At 44.3% G+C, this 19,880-nt stretch overlaps 2 protein-coding genes across 2 annotated transcripts; both read right to left on the reverse strand.

The window, feature by feature from the left end:
- Positions 1-1,933: 1,933 nt before the first annotated feature.
- On the reverse strand, positions 1,934-7,634 carry LOC144326825 (vomeronasal type-2 receptor 26-like). The gene is made up of 2 exons (XM_077923666.1): positions 7,488-7,634; positions 1,934-4,469 (listed from the first exon to the last, which is right to left on the reverse strand). The coding sequence occupies exons 1-2, from the start codon at positions 7,632-7,634 to the stop codon at positions 3,582-3,584; spliced, it is 1,035 nt and encodes a 344-aa protein (XP_077779792.1). The 3' UTR covers positions 1,934-3,581.
- A 1,421-nt stretch (positions 7,635-9,055) lies between these two features.
- LOC144326637 (uncharacterized) lies at positions 9,056-18,411 on the reverse strand. Its single transcript, XM_077923255.1, has 3 exons — positions 17,941-18,411; positions 14,098-14,271; positions 9,056-12,249 (listed from the first exon to the last, which is right to left on the reverse strand). Exons 2-3 carry the CDS (start codon positions 14,228-14,230, stop codon positions 10,598-10,600), a joined length of 1,785 nt encoding a protein of 594 aa, XP_077779381.1. The 5' UTR covers positions 14,231-14,271; positions 17,941-18,411; the 3' UTR covers positions 9,056-10,597.
- Positions 18,412-19,880: the final 1,469 nt, after the last annotated feature.

Consider the following 19,880-nt stretch of genomic DNA (forward strand, 5'->3'; position numbering starts at 1 on the left):
GTGCAGACAGTGAGAGGGATAGAGCAAAAAGCCTACATCACAAATGAAAAGTGGCTGTGCTCTTCCTTCTTTCCTTCGTGCTTTTAGGACACCCCAAACGGGCTATTTTTAAATGTCACCACAAACATATTTTTGAGGGTGGCAGGTTGTGCACAACCATCTCACCCCCCTGCAATCCCAAGGGATGTGTTCGAGCCCCCCAACCTTCCAGGTGGCCCCTGAAATCCTATTTTGGTTTAAGAGAGGGATGAACCTAATATTGTTTTCAGGGTGGGTTCCTTGAACCCCCTATGTGAATTTCCTGTTGTTCTTGGTCACAAGGAATGGGTTTCAAGTCCCCCTGCCCTATGTGGCCCCTTCAGCCCCCATTTTGGATTAAGGGCCCAATGAACCTGAACGTTTTGCTTGGGATGGGCTGTGAGCACTCAACACAACCAACTCATCAATTCTTTTCTTTTAATAGTTTTTATTTGATTTTACAATTATAAGATTATAACAATACAGCCCTACATATCTATATTTAAAGATCTCTCCAAACCTTTGGACTTCTCACCTTCCCCTCCATGGGTTTTCAACTGCATACTGTTCAGCAGTCCATATTTTACATCACTCCGTTTTCTCCATAGCAATTGCTACATTACAAGTGTTATTGCAATCCTGCTAATGTTTTCATCTGCTTACAGTGGTCATCAACTCATCAATTCTGATCAGGAGGAATGGGTTTTGATTTCCCCCAATCTTCCACATGCTCCCTGAAACTCCCCCCTATTTATAATTAAGGGCCCAGTGGAGCTAAACATTTTTGTGGGATTCATGCTCTCTATAAACGTGGTCTGTTGCATGTCCCCACAGCCATCTATGGGTCCAAGAAACACAAGGGTCCTGAACACAAGGACCATAAAATTCCCGTATCACTTTGATTGCACGACGCACCCTGATTGCTTCTTGGTGTCTGGAGTACGGATGGCTCCCGCCTCCCGTGATTCCCCAATACAGTTTTCGGAAGTTCCAGGCAGCTGTAAAAGTTCTAAACAGTTCCATAAAGTTTTAAAAAGTGCTAATACTTATGAGTAGTAATGTTACAGATTACTTTACATTTTGGGGTGACCTTTTTTCACAACTGAGAAGAATTAGTCCCCTTTTCAGTTTGTTTGTTTGTTTGTTTGTTTGTTTTTGAAGTCAAAAAGTTATAACTCTAGTGCATACTCTATTTTTCTTGGTTATATGCAGCAACAAGGGCAGCTCCCACTCTTCTTCCTGGCTAGCTCTCCCTTCCCTATTTTGCTCTCCTTTGGCCTAACTGCAGCAAAGGCCATTTTCTTTGCTTTCCGGTCCACCTAAGCAACAGTTGCCCAGGCTGCCCAGAACTGCCTTGTCCTTCACTGTTTTATCTACCCCGCCTCCCCAACCAACAAGCCTTCACCCTCTCCTTTCCTCCTCCTCCTCTGTTTCATTGTCATTCGCTTTCCCACAACATTCCCACCGCTGGAGAGACCTGTCAGGAGTAAGCATGGACCAATGGTACCAAATAGTATGGGAAATAGCCCTATTAGAAAAATGAACCAATAAACTGAAACTGACACAGGGACAAATAGAAGACGACACCTTCACCCCTGTATGGCTCCCCTTTATCACACACACAGCCCAACAAGACAATGACAAAAGCCCACCAACAGCATACAAATCAATATGGCTAACCTGATCCAAAACACCCACCCACTCACACACGAAAACAAAGACCACCACAGCCAACCACAAATGAACAACCACACCCATGGCCAACCCCAACCTCTCTCACCACCAAAGGAACACAAGTGAACAGCAAAGAACCTGCACAAGCAATGCTGACACCAAACCCTACATATAGTAAGTAAAATAGAAACATCGCCACCCAACCCTAACCGCACCCATCTCTCCCCCCCCTCCACCCCTCTCTCCCTTTTCTTCCTAATGTCTCAACAAATGAAACTGAATTGTAAAAATGTTACATGGGGAAAAAAATACTAGAGACATTGCACACTTTTGTAAATCATCAAATTTTTAATAAAAAAACCCGCCAAAACATTCCCACCACTGTGGAAATGTCCGCCCGGAGCTTCCCCCTCCATAATACACTCCCTTCTTACTGCATTCAGTGGAAACATTCGAGGATTTTTCTGAGGAAGTGAAATGAAACAGGGGGAGGTGGGGGGGGGGGTTAGAGATGACAGTTGAGCGGGTAAGATTCTGGCCAAATGTGGACCTAGGTCCCTGTGTATATGGTCTGAAGGCGTACAATGTTAACAACACCTTTGCTGAGGCTGAAGAGAATAAGCAGAGGCCTAAATATAGGACAACTAGCTTATTACACCAGAAGCTTAACATGAGTCAACAGTGTGATGCAGCAACTTTTAAATATATTAAATAATAATATTGATTACCCGCCCTCACTGTAAGTTCCCTGCATGGCTCACAACATATTAAAATACAGCATTGAAAGGTGTGTTTTTTTAATTATACATTTAGGGGGGAAAGATAACAAATTTTAACTCTAATAAAAATAATGTTGAAAACTTAGTCTGCTTCAACAGAAGTATAGTGTTCAGATCAAGGGAAGTAATAGTCCCACTCTATTCTGCCTTGGTCAGACCACACCTGGAATACTGTGTCCAGTTCTGGGCACCATAAATTAAGGAAGATATTGATGAGTTGGCAGGTATGGGGTGGAGAGTGACCAAGATGACCAAGGGCCATGGAGGAATGGGGGAGACCACCTCTCCATCCTGACCCTCCCAGGGAGGAGGAAGAGGAACACAGTATAGATTTACAACAGGGGTTTGAGGGAAGTCACAGCTCAGAGGCAGATGAGGGGGAAAGTTGGGAAATCATGGGAGAGCCAGAGCAACACCTGGCTGACACGTCATTAGAAACCATTCTAGACCCACCATCTCCCAGAACCCAGCGAGCCTTGAAAGTAGGAGAGCAAAGAGCTCAAAGAGAGAGGGTACTTAGCAGCACCTGCAGAGGAGGTGATGATGATGACGAGTAAGGAAGTGGGAGAGACTGGGGGTGGAGATTCACTCAGGACAACACCATTATCCAGGAGGCTGGGTTCTATGGCCTCACTCTGTAAGCTTGGGGAGGGGAGGGGAAAGGACTGTAAGAAACTTTTCCTTGTCTTTATAATTTCCTGGGCAATCAGCCAGGAACCATTGATAGCACCCTAACATTGGGTATGTTTAGTCTGCATAGAGGCCTACATTTGTTATTTTCATTTATACTTACTCCTATGCCAGAAAGGGCATTGTATAATTGGATGGATATTTCTCTAAAATTAAGAAAAATAACAGGAGTGACAGTGGACATCCTTGTTCCATTCCACAACTAATTACAAAATTTTGGTAATGTGAATTCCCCGTGATCTATGTGATCTATATCTTCCAAAGTATTAACAAATTTTCAACCAAATCCAAATTTCATAACTACTTCCATTAAGTTGGTTGGTTCTACATGATCAAATGAGGGTAACGGTTTTTTAAACTGAAACATCATTTTTCAAGAATCTCACTTCCCTACCTTATTGAAAAATAATATTTTAAGAATCAGATGCTATTTTTAGTTTTTGCTGTCAGATGCTCCTTCGTGTTCAGATCAGGTCTCAGCAAAATAATGTAGCATTTGGGAATAAAGATGCAGCCCAGGAGCCCAGCACTGGAGGCCAAGATGGAGAAAACCTGAACGGCTACCATGTATTTCCCCTTGGTGCTCAGGTAGGTGGGCACAAAGGACACCCAAACACTGCAGAAGACCAGCATGCTGAAGGTGATCAGCTTGGCTTCATTGAAGGCCCCAGGAAGCTTCCTGGCTAGGAAAGCCACCGTGAAGCAGATGGCCGCCAGGAAGCCCATGTAGCCAAGGGCACCATAGAACATGGCAGAAGACCCTTCGTTGCATTGCAGGATGATCTCCCCAGGCTGGGAGTGCATGTCAGAGTCTGGGAATGGTGGCGAGATCCCCAGCCAGATCATGCAGATGACAACTTGGACACAGGAACAGGAAATGACAATGGAGTTGGCCAGACTCTTCCCCAGCCATCTCCTCACTGAGTTCCCTGGCTTGGTGGCCAGGAAGGCCAGAACCACAGTGATGGTTTTTGCCAACACAGAAGAAACAGCAACAGAGAAGGTGATGCTGAAGGCTGTTTGTCGGAGAAGGCAGGTCCCTTTCCTTGGCCTCCCAATGAACAGGAAGGAGGACAAAAAGGAAAGCAGGAGGGAGACGAGGAGGATGTAGGAGAGGTCCCGGTTGTTGGCTTTGACTATGGGAGTTTCATTGTATTTGATAAAGATTCCTAAAACAAAGCTTGTGGCTAAGGACCCCAGTAGGGCAAGGGAAAGTAGGACAACCCCCAGAGATTCTTCATAGGCTAGGAAGGTGATATGCTTGAACACACATTGATCTCGGGATGATGGGAGCAGTTGCTCGGGGGACTGTGCGATGAGGCAAGAATAAGAATAAGAATAGCAAACAGAAATGAAAAATGTATATGTATTAAGGAAGGTTTAAAATGGGTAATGTGTTTTGCAAACTTTGGTTTTTTTCCATAGTAGTTTTTTTTCTAAAGCGGTCTGGGCTCTTGCTGAGATTAAGATTAAGTAACTGGTTGCTGTTCTCTGCTAGCTAACATGTGAGTGTTGTAACCTTAGATCATGGGATGAAGGTATTGGATTGCAATATCTCCTTTTTGAAGGGAGTTGCCTTTTTGTTTTTGGCTCCAAAACTCAATAGAGTCAATATGGAAAGGAAGCTCTCCTGAAGGTAAGAGAGAGAGAGAGAGAGAGAGAGAGAGAGAGATCCCGAGCCTGTGCTGGACAGAATGATGTTCTCATTCTGTTATAACAAGATAATTCTCAAACAAGATAAAAGAACTAACTGGTAAAACGAAAACCCTAGAAGAACTAAATAAAAAAATACAAAAGGATTTGAGAGACCAGAGAAAAGAAGTTGAAAAAACTAAAGAAAATTTTGGAGAACTGAGTAAAACTCAAGATCAGGTCTTAGATAACTTAGCCTTGATAGAGATGAAACAAAAGCAATTAAATTTAAAATTTAGAGGAATAGGGGAGGAGAGAGAAGAAGATATAAGGGAGAAAATGATCAAAGAGCTTGCGACCTGGCTCTCATTGGAAGAAGAAGAAGTTGCACAAACGATAGAAAATGCCTTCAGAGTAAAAATAAGACCCAAACAGAACAGATTGAAAAAGGTACCAGGAGACTGTTTAGTGATTTTCAAATCAAGTGACATGAGAAACAAGATTCTGAGAGAAAGTTACCAGAGGAAACTGGTAATAGACGGGAAACCTATTATCATTTTTAAAGAAATACCAGTTAGGCTCCTTCGAAAAAGAGAGGGCTACAAACAAATAGTGGGTATCTTAAAGAAAAATAATATACAACACAGATGGGAATTCCCAGAAGGGATTTCCTTTTTTTACAAAGGGAAGAGATTTAAGATAACCGAAAACCAAGAAGTAAGTAAATTTCTACGAAGATATGAAAAAGACCTCAGGGGGGTAGAGGAAGGAGATGAGGAGAAGGATGGAGAGAGTGAAGGAAGGGGAGGGGGGAGGCTGAGGGGAAGATTGGAGGGGGAGGGAGGAGTAGGGGGAGGGGGAGAGGAAGGAGAGGAGGAAGAAGGGGAAGAGGGCGAAGAGGAAGAGGTCGAGGAACAAATAGAAGACAAAACCACCCGAACTTAACTTGGTAAAACCCAAAGTAGGAAGTTACTCACTTACCTACCAGTAGATAAAAACGATAATGAACCTTAAAATTGCAACGTGGAATGTTAATGGATTGAACGAAAAAGCCAAAAGGAATAAAATCGCAAATGTTTTGAAAAAGAGAAAACTGAATGTAATTGGTATTCAAGAAACTCATGTAGCTAAAAAGCATAAACATGTCTTAATAAATAAACACCTGGGTATGGAATTTATAAACTCTACGGAAGAGAAAAAAAAAGGAGTAGCAATATATGTTAAGGAAAAATGGGAACCGAAAATGATATATAAGGATGACGAGGGGAGGGTACTAGGGGTGCAAATTAACTTCCAGGGAGAAAAGATTAATGTAGTTAACATTTATGCCCCAAATACAAACAGACCTGAGTTTTTCAGGAAACTAGAACAAGTATTACTAGACCTAGATGATAATAAGATAATATTACTAGGTGACTTCAATGCTGTGCCATTACCAGATATTGATAGACAAACGGAAAATAAAAAACGAAATCAAGGAAAGTTACCGAAATCATTTCAAAATCTAGAAGAAAATCTAGATCTGATAGACATATGGAGACATAAACACCCAACAGAAAGACAATTTACTTTTTTTTCGGAAGTACAGAAGAGCTGGGGCAGAATAGACCAAATCTGGACCTCGAGAACACTCACCTTAAGAGTAATAAGATGTGATATACACCCAAGAACACTCTCAGATCACAGCCTAATAATATTGGAAATCAAGGGAGCACCGCAGGGAAGCTTCAGATGGAGACTAAATGAATATCTATTAGGGAATGACGAGGTTGTTGAAAAAGCCAAAAGTACCCTAAAGGAGTATTTTGAGCTGAATTCGAATACAGGAACAAACATAGAAGTAATTTGGGACGCCAGTAAGGCGGTAATAAGAGGATTATTCATTCAGCAAAATAATTTTAGGAAGAAGATAAGACAGCAGAAATTGGAAGAAATTCTTAAGCAGTTAAGAGAGCACGAGAAAAAACTAATAGATCACCCGAAAGATGAGCAGTTCTTATGCTTCCAATCGTTTCAAACTGCACAATATTCAATATCTGCAACACTACAGTCGATTGTCATGCTCAGTTGAGATGTCTATGAAGGGAAAGAAAATACCTGCCATGGCTGTAGCCTTTGAAGTCCCATTCTCTCAGTTCCCCTCTGCTTAGATCTAGATGAATATGCAGCATTTAAGGCACGAGCCACAGCTTGCAGAGTGTTGTAGATCCTGTAGCTGTCTAGAGAGAGGATTCTTTCCAGATCATCTTGGGGAAGCCTCTCCAGCTTCTCTCTCTCTCTGCATCTTGTCTGGCCTTTCACTGAGAATGCATGCTTTAAATAGAAACAATTAAAAGCATCCTCCCAAAACTTCTTAATACCAGAGAAAAAGGGTGGAAAATCACCGTACTTTGCCCCTTTACTTGTCTCAGTGAAGAAGGAAAATATACCATGGATGTGTTGGAAAGATATCTCATTATACATCAGCTCCAGGGCGACATCCCACAAAACTGTTGTGATGAAGATTTTCCCAGCAATGGATTTCATCAATATGTCAAAAAACAGTTGTATAAATTGTAGTCCATTTAAGAAAAAAGACATTTCCCCGTAGTAAACAAATACATGCACTTGCCTCCACTTGCGGAATGGAAGACGAGGAATGTGTACTCCATTTGTATTCGGTCCTTGGATGCTTTGTGAGATGACAACACAGACACCGCTCTTGATGAGCACGGGTGTCAAGCTCTTCAGGAACCTCTCTCCGTTGTCGGTGTCTGGTGCAAGGAGGCCAATCAAGGTCCATCGGAAGTGCTGGAGCAGCTTGACAATCCCTGGGTACAGGGCTTCTTCTTTGGGGACCATCCGGTAGAAAAAAGGGAAATGCCTCTTATCATTCAGAACATGAGAGACAAAAGCATAAGTGACCTGGGAAGAGAAGGAAGATTTGGATCTGGTTTGATTTCAGATCAAAGCCTATATATTTCTAAGCCCAACATGAGATTGGGAAGGTCTTAGGAAGGAGGAAGGTCTATTGCAAGGACCCTTTGGTGGGAACAGTGATTTCCTTGAAGGTTGTGGCAGCCGTAAAGAAGGCAAATTTGATGCTAGGGATCAACAGGAGGGTAGTTGAAAATAAGACTGCCAATATCATAATGCTATTATACCTCTCTCCATTCCTACCTGTGGGATTTTATAGATGCCCAACACGTTTGAAATCTGGATGGAGTTTTGAGAGTCAGACCCTTCGAGAACAGCCAGTAAGTTAGTCTGTTTACCACAGCTGTAGTTTGGAAAGCTCAGCTGCCCAATTGACAGCATGTCTAGCAAAGCATCATAGGTCACCTTTCCATCAAAAAAGTTCTCATGGATGCTGTAGCCCAGGGTGATGTTGGGTAACAGCTTTTGATTCTGGTTGATTGCTTGAATGGCATACAAGAAGGAGAGGAGCTGCCAGTACTTTGTGGGTCCTTTCCTGGGGGGAGAAATTATATACATGCCAGCACTGTCCAAGTAATATTTCTGTTCTACCGCTAATATTCAGCTCTACCTCTCTTTCAAATCAGAACCAGTGAAGGCAGTGAAGGTCCTGTGTGAGTGTCTGGAGGCGGATGGAGGATGGATGGCGGCTAACAGATTGAAGCTGAATGCTGACAAGACAGAAGTACTGTTTTGGAGGGACAGGAGGCAGGCAGGTGTGGAGGACTCCCTGGTCCTCAATGGGGCAACTGTGTCCCTGAAGGACCAGGTGCGCAGCCTGGGAGTCATATTGGACTCACAGCTGTCCATGGAGGCGCAAGACAATTCTGTGTCCAGGGCAGCTGCTTACCAGCTCCCTCCCGCAGACTGTCTTGCCAGAGTGGTGCATGCTCTAGTTATCTCTCGTCTACAATGCGCTCTATGTGGGGCTACCTTTGAAGGTGACCAGGAAACTACAACTAATCCAGAATGCGGCAGCTAGACTGGTGACTGGGAGCAGCTGCCGAGACCACATAACACCGGTCTTGAAAGATCTACATTGGCTCCCAGTACGTTTCCAAGCTCAATTCAAAGTGTTGCTCTGATGTTTAAAGCCCTAAACAGCCTTGGTCCAGTATACCTGAAAGAGCGTCTCCACCCCCATCGTTCAGCCCGGACACTGAGGTCCAGTGCCATGGGCCTTCTGGCGGTTCCCTCACTCCAAGAACCCAAGTTACAGGGAACCAGGTAGAGGGCCTTCTCAGTAGTGGCACCCGCCCTGTGGAACACCCTCCCACCAGATGTCAAAGAGAAAAACAACTACCAGATTTTTAGAAGACATCTGAAGGCAGCCCTGTTTAGGGAAGCTTTTAATGTTTATTCTGGGCTTCTTGCCCTGCCAGACAAATCTAGAGATATCTCTCTGCCACTTCTTAAAGCAATCCATTTTGTCCAAAATTTGCAATGTTTGAAACAAAAACAACATTCTAGGCAATACATTCATTTTTATCGCAGCAATACGGCCTAGCAGTGAAAGCTTCAAATTTGACCAAATTTCTAAATCTTTTTTCACTTCAGCCCAACATTTTTCATAGTTGTCTTTAAATAGATTCCCATTTTTAGCTGTCATGTTAATCCCCAGGTATTTCACTTTCTTAACCACTGTTAAACCTGTCTCATTCTGAAACCTCTCTCTCTCAATCGCAGTTAAATTTTTCTCTAAGACCTTTGTTTTTAACTTATTCAGTTTAAATCCTGCTACCTGACCAAATTCTTGAATCAGTTCCAAAACCCTTTTAGTACTAGATTCTGGCTCCTGCAATGTCAATACTAAGTCATCTGCAAATGCTCTCAATTTGTACTGTTTTGCTCTGACTTGAATACCTTTAACCAATTGGTCCCTTCTGATCATATTCAGCAGGACCTCCAGGACCGATATAAAAAGCAATGGGGAGATTGGGCAACCTTGTCGTGTCCCTTTCTCTATCTTAAATTCCTCCGTCACCACATTATTAACAATTAATTTAGCCTTTTGTTCTGAATATATTGCACTTATACCGTTTTCAAAGCCTTGGCCTACCCCCATCCCCTGTAGGTTCTTCTTCATGAAACTCCAAGAAATGTTGTCAAAAGCTTTCTCCATGTCCACAAATATCAAAACTGCCTTAGTATTTATATTCACTTGTAATTTTTCTAAAATATTGATTATGTTTCTCACATTATCAGATAGATGTCTACCCGGGAGAAAGCCTGCTTGGTCTTTATGTATCTCTTCCACTAGCACTCTTTTTAGTCTTTTAGCCAAAATATCTGCAAAAATTTTGTAATCCACATTGAGCAGTGATATGGGGCGGTAGTTCTTAAGCTGCATCTTTTCAGTCTCTGTTTTCAGTACAAGTGTAATATACGCTTCTTTCCACGACTCTTTCCCACCACCACTTTCTGAACACGGCCCAAGAGGAAGGAGTGGAACCACTGTATAACCAAGGCAGTTTCAGTCCCAATATGAGGCCTGATTCCCGATTAGAAGGGATCCAAATGGTCCCCATCCTCCAGACATGCCTGGAGTTGCTCAGCAACCACCTTCTCTATCACATGAATTTCTTCATGGGAAGCTAGACTCCTCTTGGAAGAGAAGCTGTTTCGACATTTCTAATATGCTTCACGCCCTGTATAGTGGTACTTCAGGTTACAGACGCTTCAGGTTACAGACTCCACTAACCCAGAAATAATACCTCATGTTAAGAACTTTGCTTCAGGGTGAGAAGAGAAATCGCGAGGCAGCAGCGGGAGGCCCCATTAGGTAAAGTGGTGCATCAGGTTAAGAACAGTTTCAGGTTAAGAATGGACCTCCTGAACGAATTATGTTCTTATGTCCCCGTATGAGTTCTTTGATGGCAGATGAGACCTGCCCTCTTTCTGAAGCTCTTTCCACATTCCAAGCACTGATAGGATTTCTCCCGTGTATGAATTCTGTGATGAGAAGTGAGATTCTGCTTCCAACTGAAGCTCTTCCCACATTCCAAGCAGTTATAGGGTTTCTTCCCTGTATGGATTCTTTGATGGGAAGTGAGATGGGCTCCCTGACTGAAACTCTTCCCACATTCCAAGCAATGATAGGGTTTCTCCCCTGTATGAATTCTGTGATGAGAAGTGAGATGGGTACTCTGACTGAAGCTCTTTCCACATTCAAAGCACTGATAGGGTTTCTTCCCTGTATGGATTCTTTGATGGGAAGTGAGATGGGCTCTCTGACTGAAACTCTTCCCACATTCCAAGCAATGATAGGGTTTCTCCCCTGTATGAGTTCTTTGGTGGGAAGCAAGACTGTGGCTGTGACAGAAGTTCTTTCCACATTCCAAGCACTGATAGGGTTTCTCCCCTGTATGAATTCTGTGATGAGAAGTGAGATCCCCACTCTGACGAAAGCCCTTTCCACATTCAAGGCACTGATAGGGTTTCTTCCCTGTATGGATACTTTGATGGCAAGTGAGATGGGCTCTCTGACTGAAACTCTTCCCACATTCCAAGCAATGATAGGGTTTCTCCCCTGTATGAGTTCTTTGGTGGGAAGCAAGACTTTGGCTGTGACTGAAGTTCTTTCCACATTCCAAGCACTGATAGGGTTTCTCCCCTGTATGAATTCTATGATGAGAAGTGAGATCCCCACTCTGACAAAAGCTCTTTCCACATTCAAAGCACTGAAAGGGTTTCTCTTCTGTATGAATTCTTTGGTGGGAAACAAGACTTTGGCTGTGACTGAAGTTCTTTCCACATTCCAAGCAGTGATAGGGTTTCTCCCCTGTATGAATTCTTTGGTGGGAAACAAGACTTTGGCTGTGACTGAAGTTCTTTCCACATTCCAAGCACTGATAGGGTTTCTCCCCTGTATGAACTCTTTGATGGGAAGCAAGATTGTGACTGTGACTGAAGCTCTTTCCACATTCCAAGCACTGATAGGGTTTCACCCCTGTATGAATTCTTTGATGGGAAGTGAGATCGGTGCTGTGACTGAAGCTCTTCCCACATTCCAAGCACTGATAGGGTTTCTCTCCTGTATGAATTCTTCGATGGGAAGTGAGATGGGTTCTCTGACTGAAGCTCTTCCCACATTCCAAGCACTGATAGGGTTTCTCTCCTGTATGAATTCTTCGATGGGAAGTGAGATGGGTTCTCTGACTGAAGCTCTTCCCACATTCCAAGCAGCGATAGGGTTTCTCTCCTGTATGAATTCTGTGATGAGAAGTGAGATCCCCGCTCTGACAAAAGCTCTTCCCACATTCCAAGCACTGATGGGGTTTCTCTCCAGTATGAATTCTTTGATGCAAAGTGAGTTTGTCCTTCCGACTGAAGCTCTTCCCACATTCTGAGCACTGATAGCCTTTCTTCCCACTGTGACTTCTTTGATGGGAACGGGAACTCTGACTGGAGCTCTCTCCATACTCCCAATTTTGATATGGCTTCTCCACTGTGTGGATTTTGTCATGGTCTCCCCCATTCTTCATTTCCAATTCATCACCACCTACAACAAAGACAGAAACTAATTAGATCCTCAGCAAGAAATGGAGCCCCCAGCTATGGAACAATGCTAATGAACATTTGTGAAAGAGGAAGAACAGAAGATGTGAGGTCTTTCTACGGAGGTCATGGCCTTTGTCGACCAGCATTCACAGACATATTTTTGAGAACCAGAGGTTCAGAAAGTCTGGCTCTTTTCTAGGATGGATTTTTGTTGCCACAATCATGAAATCCACCCCAACTCTAACATTGGTCTTCTCTTTAAAAAACGGGCAGAGGCTAAAACAGAAACCCAAACCTGACAGAAATTACCTCAGCTTCCCTAACAACTCTGTGTGTGAATGTTGCCCCCAAGTTGCTATGGAAAGGCTGACTGTCACTCCAGAAGGCCGTTTTTTTCAGTTAGGTCTGTTCTCAACTGTCGAGTGAGAGAGAGGTTTTCTGAGAGAGCACCTGCTGCCTGTTTTATGCTGCTATGTGCCTCAGAAAAAGTCTGTAAAGTCTCATATAGATAGAAGCACTTGTAATTCACTCTTCATACCTCATGTAGCAGTATTATTTGATGTTGAATTATTTTGGTTTTTTGAGTGTAGCTTATTGTCTTGAATAACGAATGGGATAAATGTAGAAATAATCTAAATCAATAAAGAATATATATATAGATATATTAGATATAAGCACATTTAAACATGTTTTAGTATATCAAGTAATGCAATGTGTTCTGTTTAAACTCTCAACAGAGAATCTTGTGGAGTCTTTTCTAGGAGAAAAAAAAAGCTATGTTTTTAAGAGTCAAACAACCCGGGGTAATCTCCACACATATAAATACCACAGAAAATGGGTTTGGCTCCCACAAAATCCAGAAAACCACGAATATTCCAGAAAGACAGGTGGAGAATTGTAAAGTGACACGTTTTACCTCAGAAACTGACATTAACATTTTGACCACTTTGCCAGCGTATTCTTAATTTTCTCTCAGAAACAATTTTTAAAGGCAGATTGAAAAATAGAAAGAAATTTTTAGGATGCATAGAGGAAATTTTACACAGTGGAATAGGAGAATGAGAAGTGAGTGAGGCTGGGATACTTCAGAAAAGTGTGACTAGCCCAAGGTCGCCCAGCAGCTACATGTGGAGGAGCGGAGATGCGAACCCGGTTCACCAGATTACGAGTCTACCGCAATTAACCACTGCGCCACACTGGCTCTCCTTAATCTTAATCTAAGTACAACAACCACAAGAGCTCCTGAACAGACAACCAGCTATGTGATGTTGAATGCTCTCTGTTCTCTCCCGTTTCCCGTTTTTGTGTTCCAGTTTAAACCAATTCATGAACTCAGAACTCATACACTGACCATTAATGATGAACCATATGTTACAGACATTCCTGCAAATTTATTCTACTAGTTTTGAGATATACAAATGACATGAGAAGACCCGGTCTACATGTTTGTATCATTTATTATTCATATGTTCCTTGTTTTTAAAAGGAAATAAAAAATTATTCCAAAAAGAAATGGGCGACACACAGCATAGGCCCTATCTGCATTCAAACTGCAAAGCAGCATCAGGTTACTTTAAAGAGTCGTGTCTTCTACTGCTGTGTGATGAAGCTGTAAGTTTTTTGACATAGGTAGGGCATTCAGGTCACGGCACCGGTATTAGACATTTTGAGCTGCCAATACATTGTGGTGGCAAAGGCGCAGGCAGGCAGGTGGTGGAGCCCAAAAAGGTGCTCACCTTCTCAATCTCCGCCTGCCTGCCTGCCTCCCCCCACCCCCAGGGTGAGCAAGCCCCAATACCTCTCTGGCTCCATCCCTCCATGTCCCCATCTCCCCTCCCCTGGAACTCACCAGATCTCTCTGAGAGCCCTAGAGAGGAACGCCCAGAGGCTGTAAGGAGGGATGTAGGAGACAACCTGACCAGGTCAACTGTCCATCTTCCCCCTTCCATCCTCGCAAGCTTTGCAGCATCCATCTCTTTCATCCTTCCTGAAGAGTCAAGGAGCCAAAAGAAGCTGCAGGGTCCTGGGAGAGAGGAAACTTGACATGAGCCAACAGTGTGACGCGGCAGCTAAAAAAGCCAATGCAATTCTGGACTGCATCAATAGGAGTATAGCATCTAGATCAAGGGAAGTAATAGTGCCACTGTATTCTGCTCTGGTCAGACCTCACCTGGAGTACTGTGTCCAGTTCTGGGGACCACAGTTCAAGAAGGACACTGACAAGCTGGAACGTGTCCAGGGGAGGGCAACCAAAATGGTCAAAGGCCTGGAAACGATGCCTTATGAGGAATGGCTAAGGGAGCTGGGCATGTTTAGCCTGGAGAAGAGGAGGTTAAGGGGTGATATGATAGCCATGTTCAAATATATAAAAGGATGTCACATAGAGGAGGGAGAAAGGTTGTTTTCTGCTGCTCCAGAGAAGCGGACTCGGAGCAATGGATCCAAACTACAAGAAAGAAGATTCCACCTAAACATTAGGAAGGACTTCCTGACAGTAAGAGCTGTTCGACAGTGGAATTTGCTGCCAAGGAGTGTGGTGGAGTCTCCTTCTTTGGAGGTCTTTAAGCAGAGGCTTGACAACCATATGTCAGGAGTGCTCTGATGGTGTTTCCTGCTTGGCAGGGGGTTGGACTCGATGACCCTTGTGGTCTCTTCCAACTCTACGATTCTATGATTCTAGGAAGAAGCAAAGTGAGCCTCAAAGGCCCTGCAGGGAAGAAGAAGAAGAGAAAAAGAAGAGTTTGGATTTGACCACTGGTGTTAAATTTACGGCATGCAATGCCTTAAGAGAAAACATTATGAAAATGATCTACAGGTGGTACATGACTCCTGCTAAGTTAGCAAAGATCTATCATTTGCCCAACAACAAGTGTTGGAAGTGTAATGAAACGGAGGGAACCTTCTATCACCTTTGGTGGACCTGCCCGAAGATTAAGGCTTTCTGGGAAATGATCTATAATGAAATAAAAAAAGTTCTGAAGAGAACCTTTGTTAAAAAACCAGAAGCCTTTCTCTTGGGCATGGTGGGCCAAATGGTGCCAAAGAAGGATAGGACATTTTTTATGTATGCCACTACAGCAGCAAGAATTCTTCTAGCAAAGTATTGGAAGACGCAAGATTTACCCACGTTGGAAGAATGGCAGACGAAGGTGATTGATTATATGGGACTGGCAGAGATGACTGGCAGAATTCGAGACCGGGGGAAAGAGGCGGTGGATGAAGATTGGAATAAATTCAAAGTTTATCTTAAAAACTGTTGTAATTTGGAAAATTAGGGGCTCAGAGTAATAAGAGATAAAGAACTACAGTTGTATTAATAACTAATAGAAGTTAAATTTATGAAATATAATCAAGTTTATTACGAGAGGGTTGCTGAAAAATCTTGAAACAAGAATGCAGAAAAGGGGTGGTACGGGGAAGTCGATTTTGTGTTTGTTTATGTTTATGCTTTTGCTTTGTTTCTTTTTTACTTATGGAAAACTAATAAAAATTCATTAAAAAAAAAAAAAAAAAGAGTTTGGATTTGATATCCCGCTTTATCACTACCCGAAGGAGTCTCAAAGCGGCTAACATTCTCCTTTCCCTTCCTCCCCCACAACAAACACTCCGTGAGGTGAGTGGGGCTGAGATACTTCAGAGAAGTGTGACTAGCCCAAGGTCACCCAGCAGCTGCATGTGGAGGAGCGGAGATGAGAACCCGGTTCACCAGATTACGAGTCTACCGCTCTTAACCACTGCGCCACACTGGCTCTCACTGGATTCTCCTGCCCCTGGAAAAGCACAAATGGGGCAGCCCCTTCCCAACAGAAACCCCATTTATAAACCTTTCCAGTGGTTCCAATTTCCTCTGTTTACTCCTTTCCCCTCTTCGTAAGGCCGGCATGGTCTGCACAGTAGAGACCTGAGAATAGATCCCATTAAACTCAGTGGGGCTTATGGACAGAACTTGGGGCAAAAACCAGGCACCATCTTGTCCCCAAGCCTGAAGACTGCAACGCCAGGCATGCTTATCTATGGTATCATAAGGCAAAAGTTCATAAAAGTTTTCATAGTCATAAAGAGCTGTGAACAGAAACTGACAAGCAGTTAAAATTAAAGGACTTTGAAAAAGTAAGAGAAAATGGAATAGACTGGTTACAATATTTACAACTAAATGAAACTTTTAAAAATCATAAAAAGAAAGGATTTAGTTATCAAGTGTCAAGATTTCAGAGAGAAATAGTAGAAAGTAGTACAAAACTGCTGTCAAAAATGAACGAACAGCTTTTGGAATGGGACACTAAAGAGGACCAGGTCAAATGCGCTATGATAAAATGGGCAAAGGGTGTGGGACATAATAGATGAATGACGGATTGGGAAAGGCTTTGGAAGTTAGATTTGGAAGTTAGGCCGCTGAGACCACCTAACACCAGTCTTGAAAGACCTACACTGGCTCCCAGTACGTTTCCGAGCACAAATCAAAATGTTGGTGCTGACCTTTAAAGCCCTAAACGGCCTCGGCCCAGTATACCTGAAGGAGCGTCTCCACCCCCATCGTTCTGCCCAGACACTGAGGTCCAGCGCCGAGGGCATTCTGGCGGTTCCCTCTCTGCGAGAAGCCAAGTTACAGGGAACCAGGCAGAGGGCCTTCTTGTTAGTGGCACCCGCCCAGATGTCAAAGTGAAGAACAACTACCAGACTTTCAGAAGACATCTGAAGGCAGCCCTGTTTAGGGAAGCTTTTAATGTTTCATAGATTATTGTATTTTAATATTCTGTTGGAAGCCACAAAGAGTGGATGGGGAAACCCAGCCAGATGGGCAGGGTATAAATAATAAATTATTATTATTATTATAGTTTTGAATTTTTCTGCATGTACCTTACTGAAGGAGAACTACATGAAAATGATGTATAGGTGGTATTTGACCCCGGTTGATCGCTGGATCAACACCTTGTTGTGGTGAGTGGGCTTGCACGTTCCTATGACCCTGGTGAGCGAAGCCATCGGGAATCTCCCAGCAGGATCACCCTGGTACTTTACTAATAATAGTGGAAGTGATGCAGAGAGTGACTCTTCTGAATATTCCGTGTATACCAGTAGTATACAAGGAATCTTTACAACCCCAAGTTGTCCCCAAAGAATCTGCCCTGCAAGCAAAAGAAACCTCTGACAAGCACTTGAACAACCCCAACCTGGAAACAGAGCCCCATGTGCTTCCCCATCTCAGAAGTCCCACCTGGCCCTGAGGGAACCGGATTCGCAGGAGAAACAGTTCCCCTCTCCTCTCCTCGGACAAGTGAAAGGAAGTCTCCCCTGCTGAAGAGATGACAGCCCTGCTTGCCTGGAATTCACATTTTACTGACCACGCTGCACTGATTCTCCCAGTCTCCTCGCTAGAACAGAGGAGCAGGAACATGAAGGTACAGCACCTTCTCCCTCGTCACAGAAGGAGACGCAGTTACAACCATCTCAAACAATGATCCTGGAAACATGGACAGCAGATGAGCTGTTGCTCAACGGATTTCATTCATTCTCAACTGGGGCAGATCTAGGGGTAAAGCGTGGAAGAGCGAAAGGGGGGCTGGGGGTCTTAGTCTCCACTACCCTACGTGCCATTTCAAGCCCTCTCCCCTCATTCATGTCATAAGCTAGGGCAGTGTTGATACAATTCAGCCACCAGGCCGTGTTGGTAAGGGAAATTTATACCACTGACCTTATTTTGCTGAACCCAAAGGCATCTATAGTTTTCGGAGGGGACCTCAATGCCAGATTGGGCCCTAATGATCATGCCCTTTATGCACAGCACAAATGCTCTCCTCCCAACCGTGAAGCCAGTGGATTCCTCCTCACCCGTTGTTCCAAAGATCAGAAATCAAACTTTGCAGGCATCTGCTTGGCTCAAACAGCATTCAAGCTAAACCTCTACATCTTAAATGGTGCTCTTGGAAGTGGCTATCCTCTCTGGCTCCAGAAGGAGAGCTATAGACCAGGGGTCAGCAACCTTTCTCAGCCATGGGCAGGTCCACCATCCCTCAGACCTTGCGGTGGGCCGGGCTATATTTTGAAGAGAGAAAAAAATGAACGAATTCCTATGCCCCACAAATAACCCAGAGATGCATTTTAAATAAAAGGACATACAGTGGTACCTCGGATTACATACGCTTCAGGTTACAAATGCTTCTGGTTACAGACTGCGCTAACCCAGAAATAGTACCTGAAGTTAAGAACTTTGCTTCACGATGAGAACAGAAATTGTGCTCCGGCAATGTGGCAGCAGCAGGAGGCCCCATTAACTAAAGTGGTGCTTCAGATTAAGAACAATTTCAGGTTAAGAACGGACCTCCGGAACGAATTAAGTACTTAACCCAAGGTACCACTGTATTCTACTCATGGAAAAACAAGGCTGATTCCTGGACCGTCCGCGGGCCGGATTTAGAAGGCGATTGGGCCGCATCCGGCCCCCGGGCCTCAGTTTGCCTAGCCCTGCTCCTGACAATGTACTCCAAACCTGCCTGGTGTTTTTACATGAGCAGAATGTGTGCTTTTATTGAAAATGCATCTCTGGGTTACTTGTGGGGCATAGTTCCCTAGACCAGATATTAGTTTGCTCTATAGTTTGGTATACAGAGTACGTCCTGGAGGCTGACATCCGTATAAACGACCAAACTGATTAAAGAACGAAAAAAGCTGAGCTACGTTAGAAAAGCGATCCAATAATAAGAGATCTCGCTCTCGTCGCCCTGCTAAAAATGTAGCAGTTTCTGCTTGGAGAAAAGACACAGTAGCGATGCTGGCCAAGAGGAAGACCCCCCTTCCTCCTCCTCCTCCTCCTCCTCCTCCTCCTCCTCCTCAGCCCTTGATCGAGACTCCAGGGCTCTCTCTGCAGGCTCCCCCCTCCCAGACCCCCTCCCCCGCGGGGCAGAGCCCTGGCCCCCTCGCTGGCTTGGCTTGGGGGAATGTCTGCCCCCCCCATTTGGCGCCCCCCAGGCACGATCTGACCAGCCCCCCAGGCATCCTCCCCCGCAGCCCCTTCTCCCCATTGCACCAGACTCACCCCGAGGCAGCTCTTGCAAGAGAGAGAGGGAGACGGAAGCAGCCCCTCCGCTTGCAGGCGGGAATGGCGAGGGAGGGGCTTTGCTCGGGAGGACCTTGCCCCCCCCACGCCTCCACTTCCTGTCCTCTCTAGAAAGCCAGCTCTGTGCCTTTTAACCCTTGGCAAGCCGAGCACAAGCGGAGCCCCGCTCTCTCCTCCTCCAAGGCAGGAGGAGCCCAGGAGGAGCCGCTAACCCAGAAATATTACCTCGTGTTAAGAACTTTGCTTCAGGATGAGAACAGAAATGGCCTTGGATCCTAAGCCTATGTAGCAAATGCATAGTTTGGGGGTACTCTTGGATACACCTTTGTCAGTAGAGAGCCACGTGTCCTCTAGGGCTGTTTGTGAACAGGAATAGCCTGACCACTGGAGCACTGGAAAACTTGGAGCTGGACTGCTGCAATGCACTCTTTCTGGGGCTGCCCTGGGGTCTGGTGCAGAATCTCTAGTTGGTGAAAAATGATGTGGCCGGATTGTTCTTGCGAGCTTTTGGTCAAGAACATCTGGCACCACAGCCCCCCATTTGAAGGAACTATCCACTTAATACTATTTTCTGCTTC

This window comes from Podarcis muralis, chromosome 2 (genome assembly GCF_964188315.1).
Source record: "Podarcis muralis chromosome 2, rPodMur119.hap1.1, whole genome shotgun sequence".
Classification (NCBI taxonomy): domain Eukaryota; kingdom Metazoa; phylum Chordata; class Lepidosauria; order Squamata; family Lacertidae; genus Podarcis; species Podarcis muralis.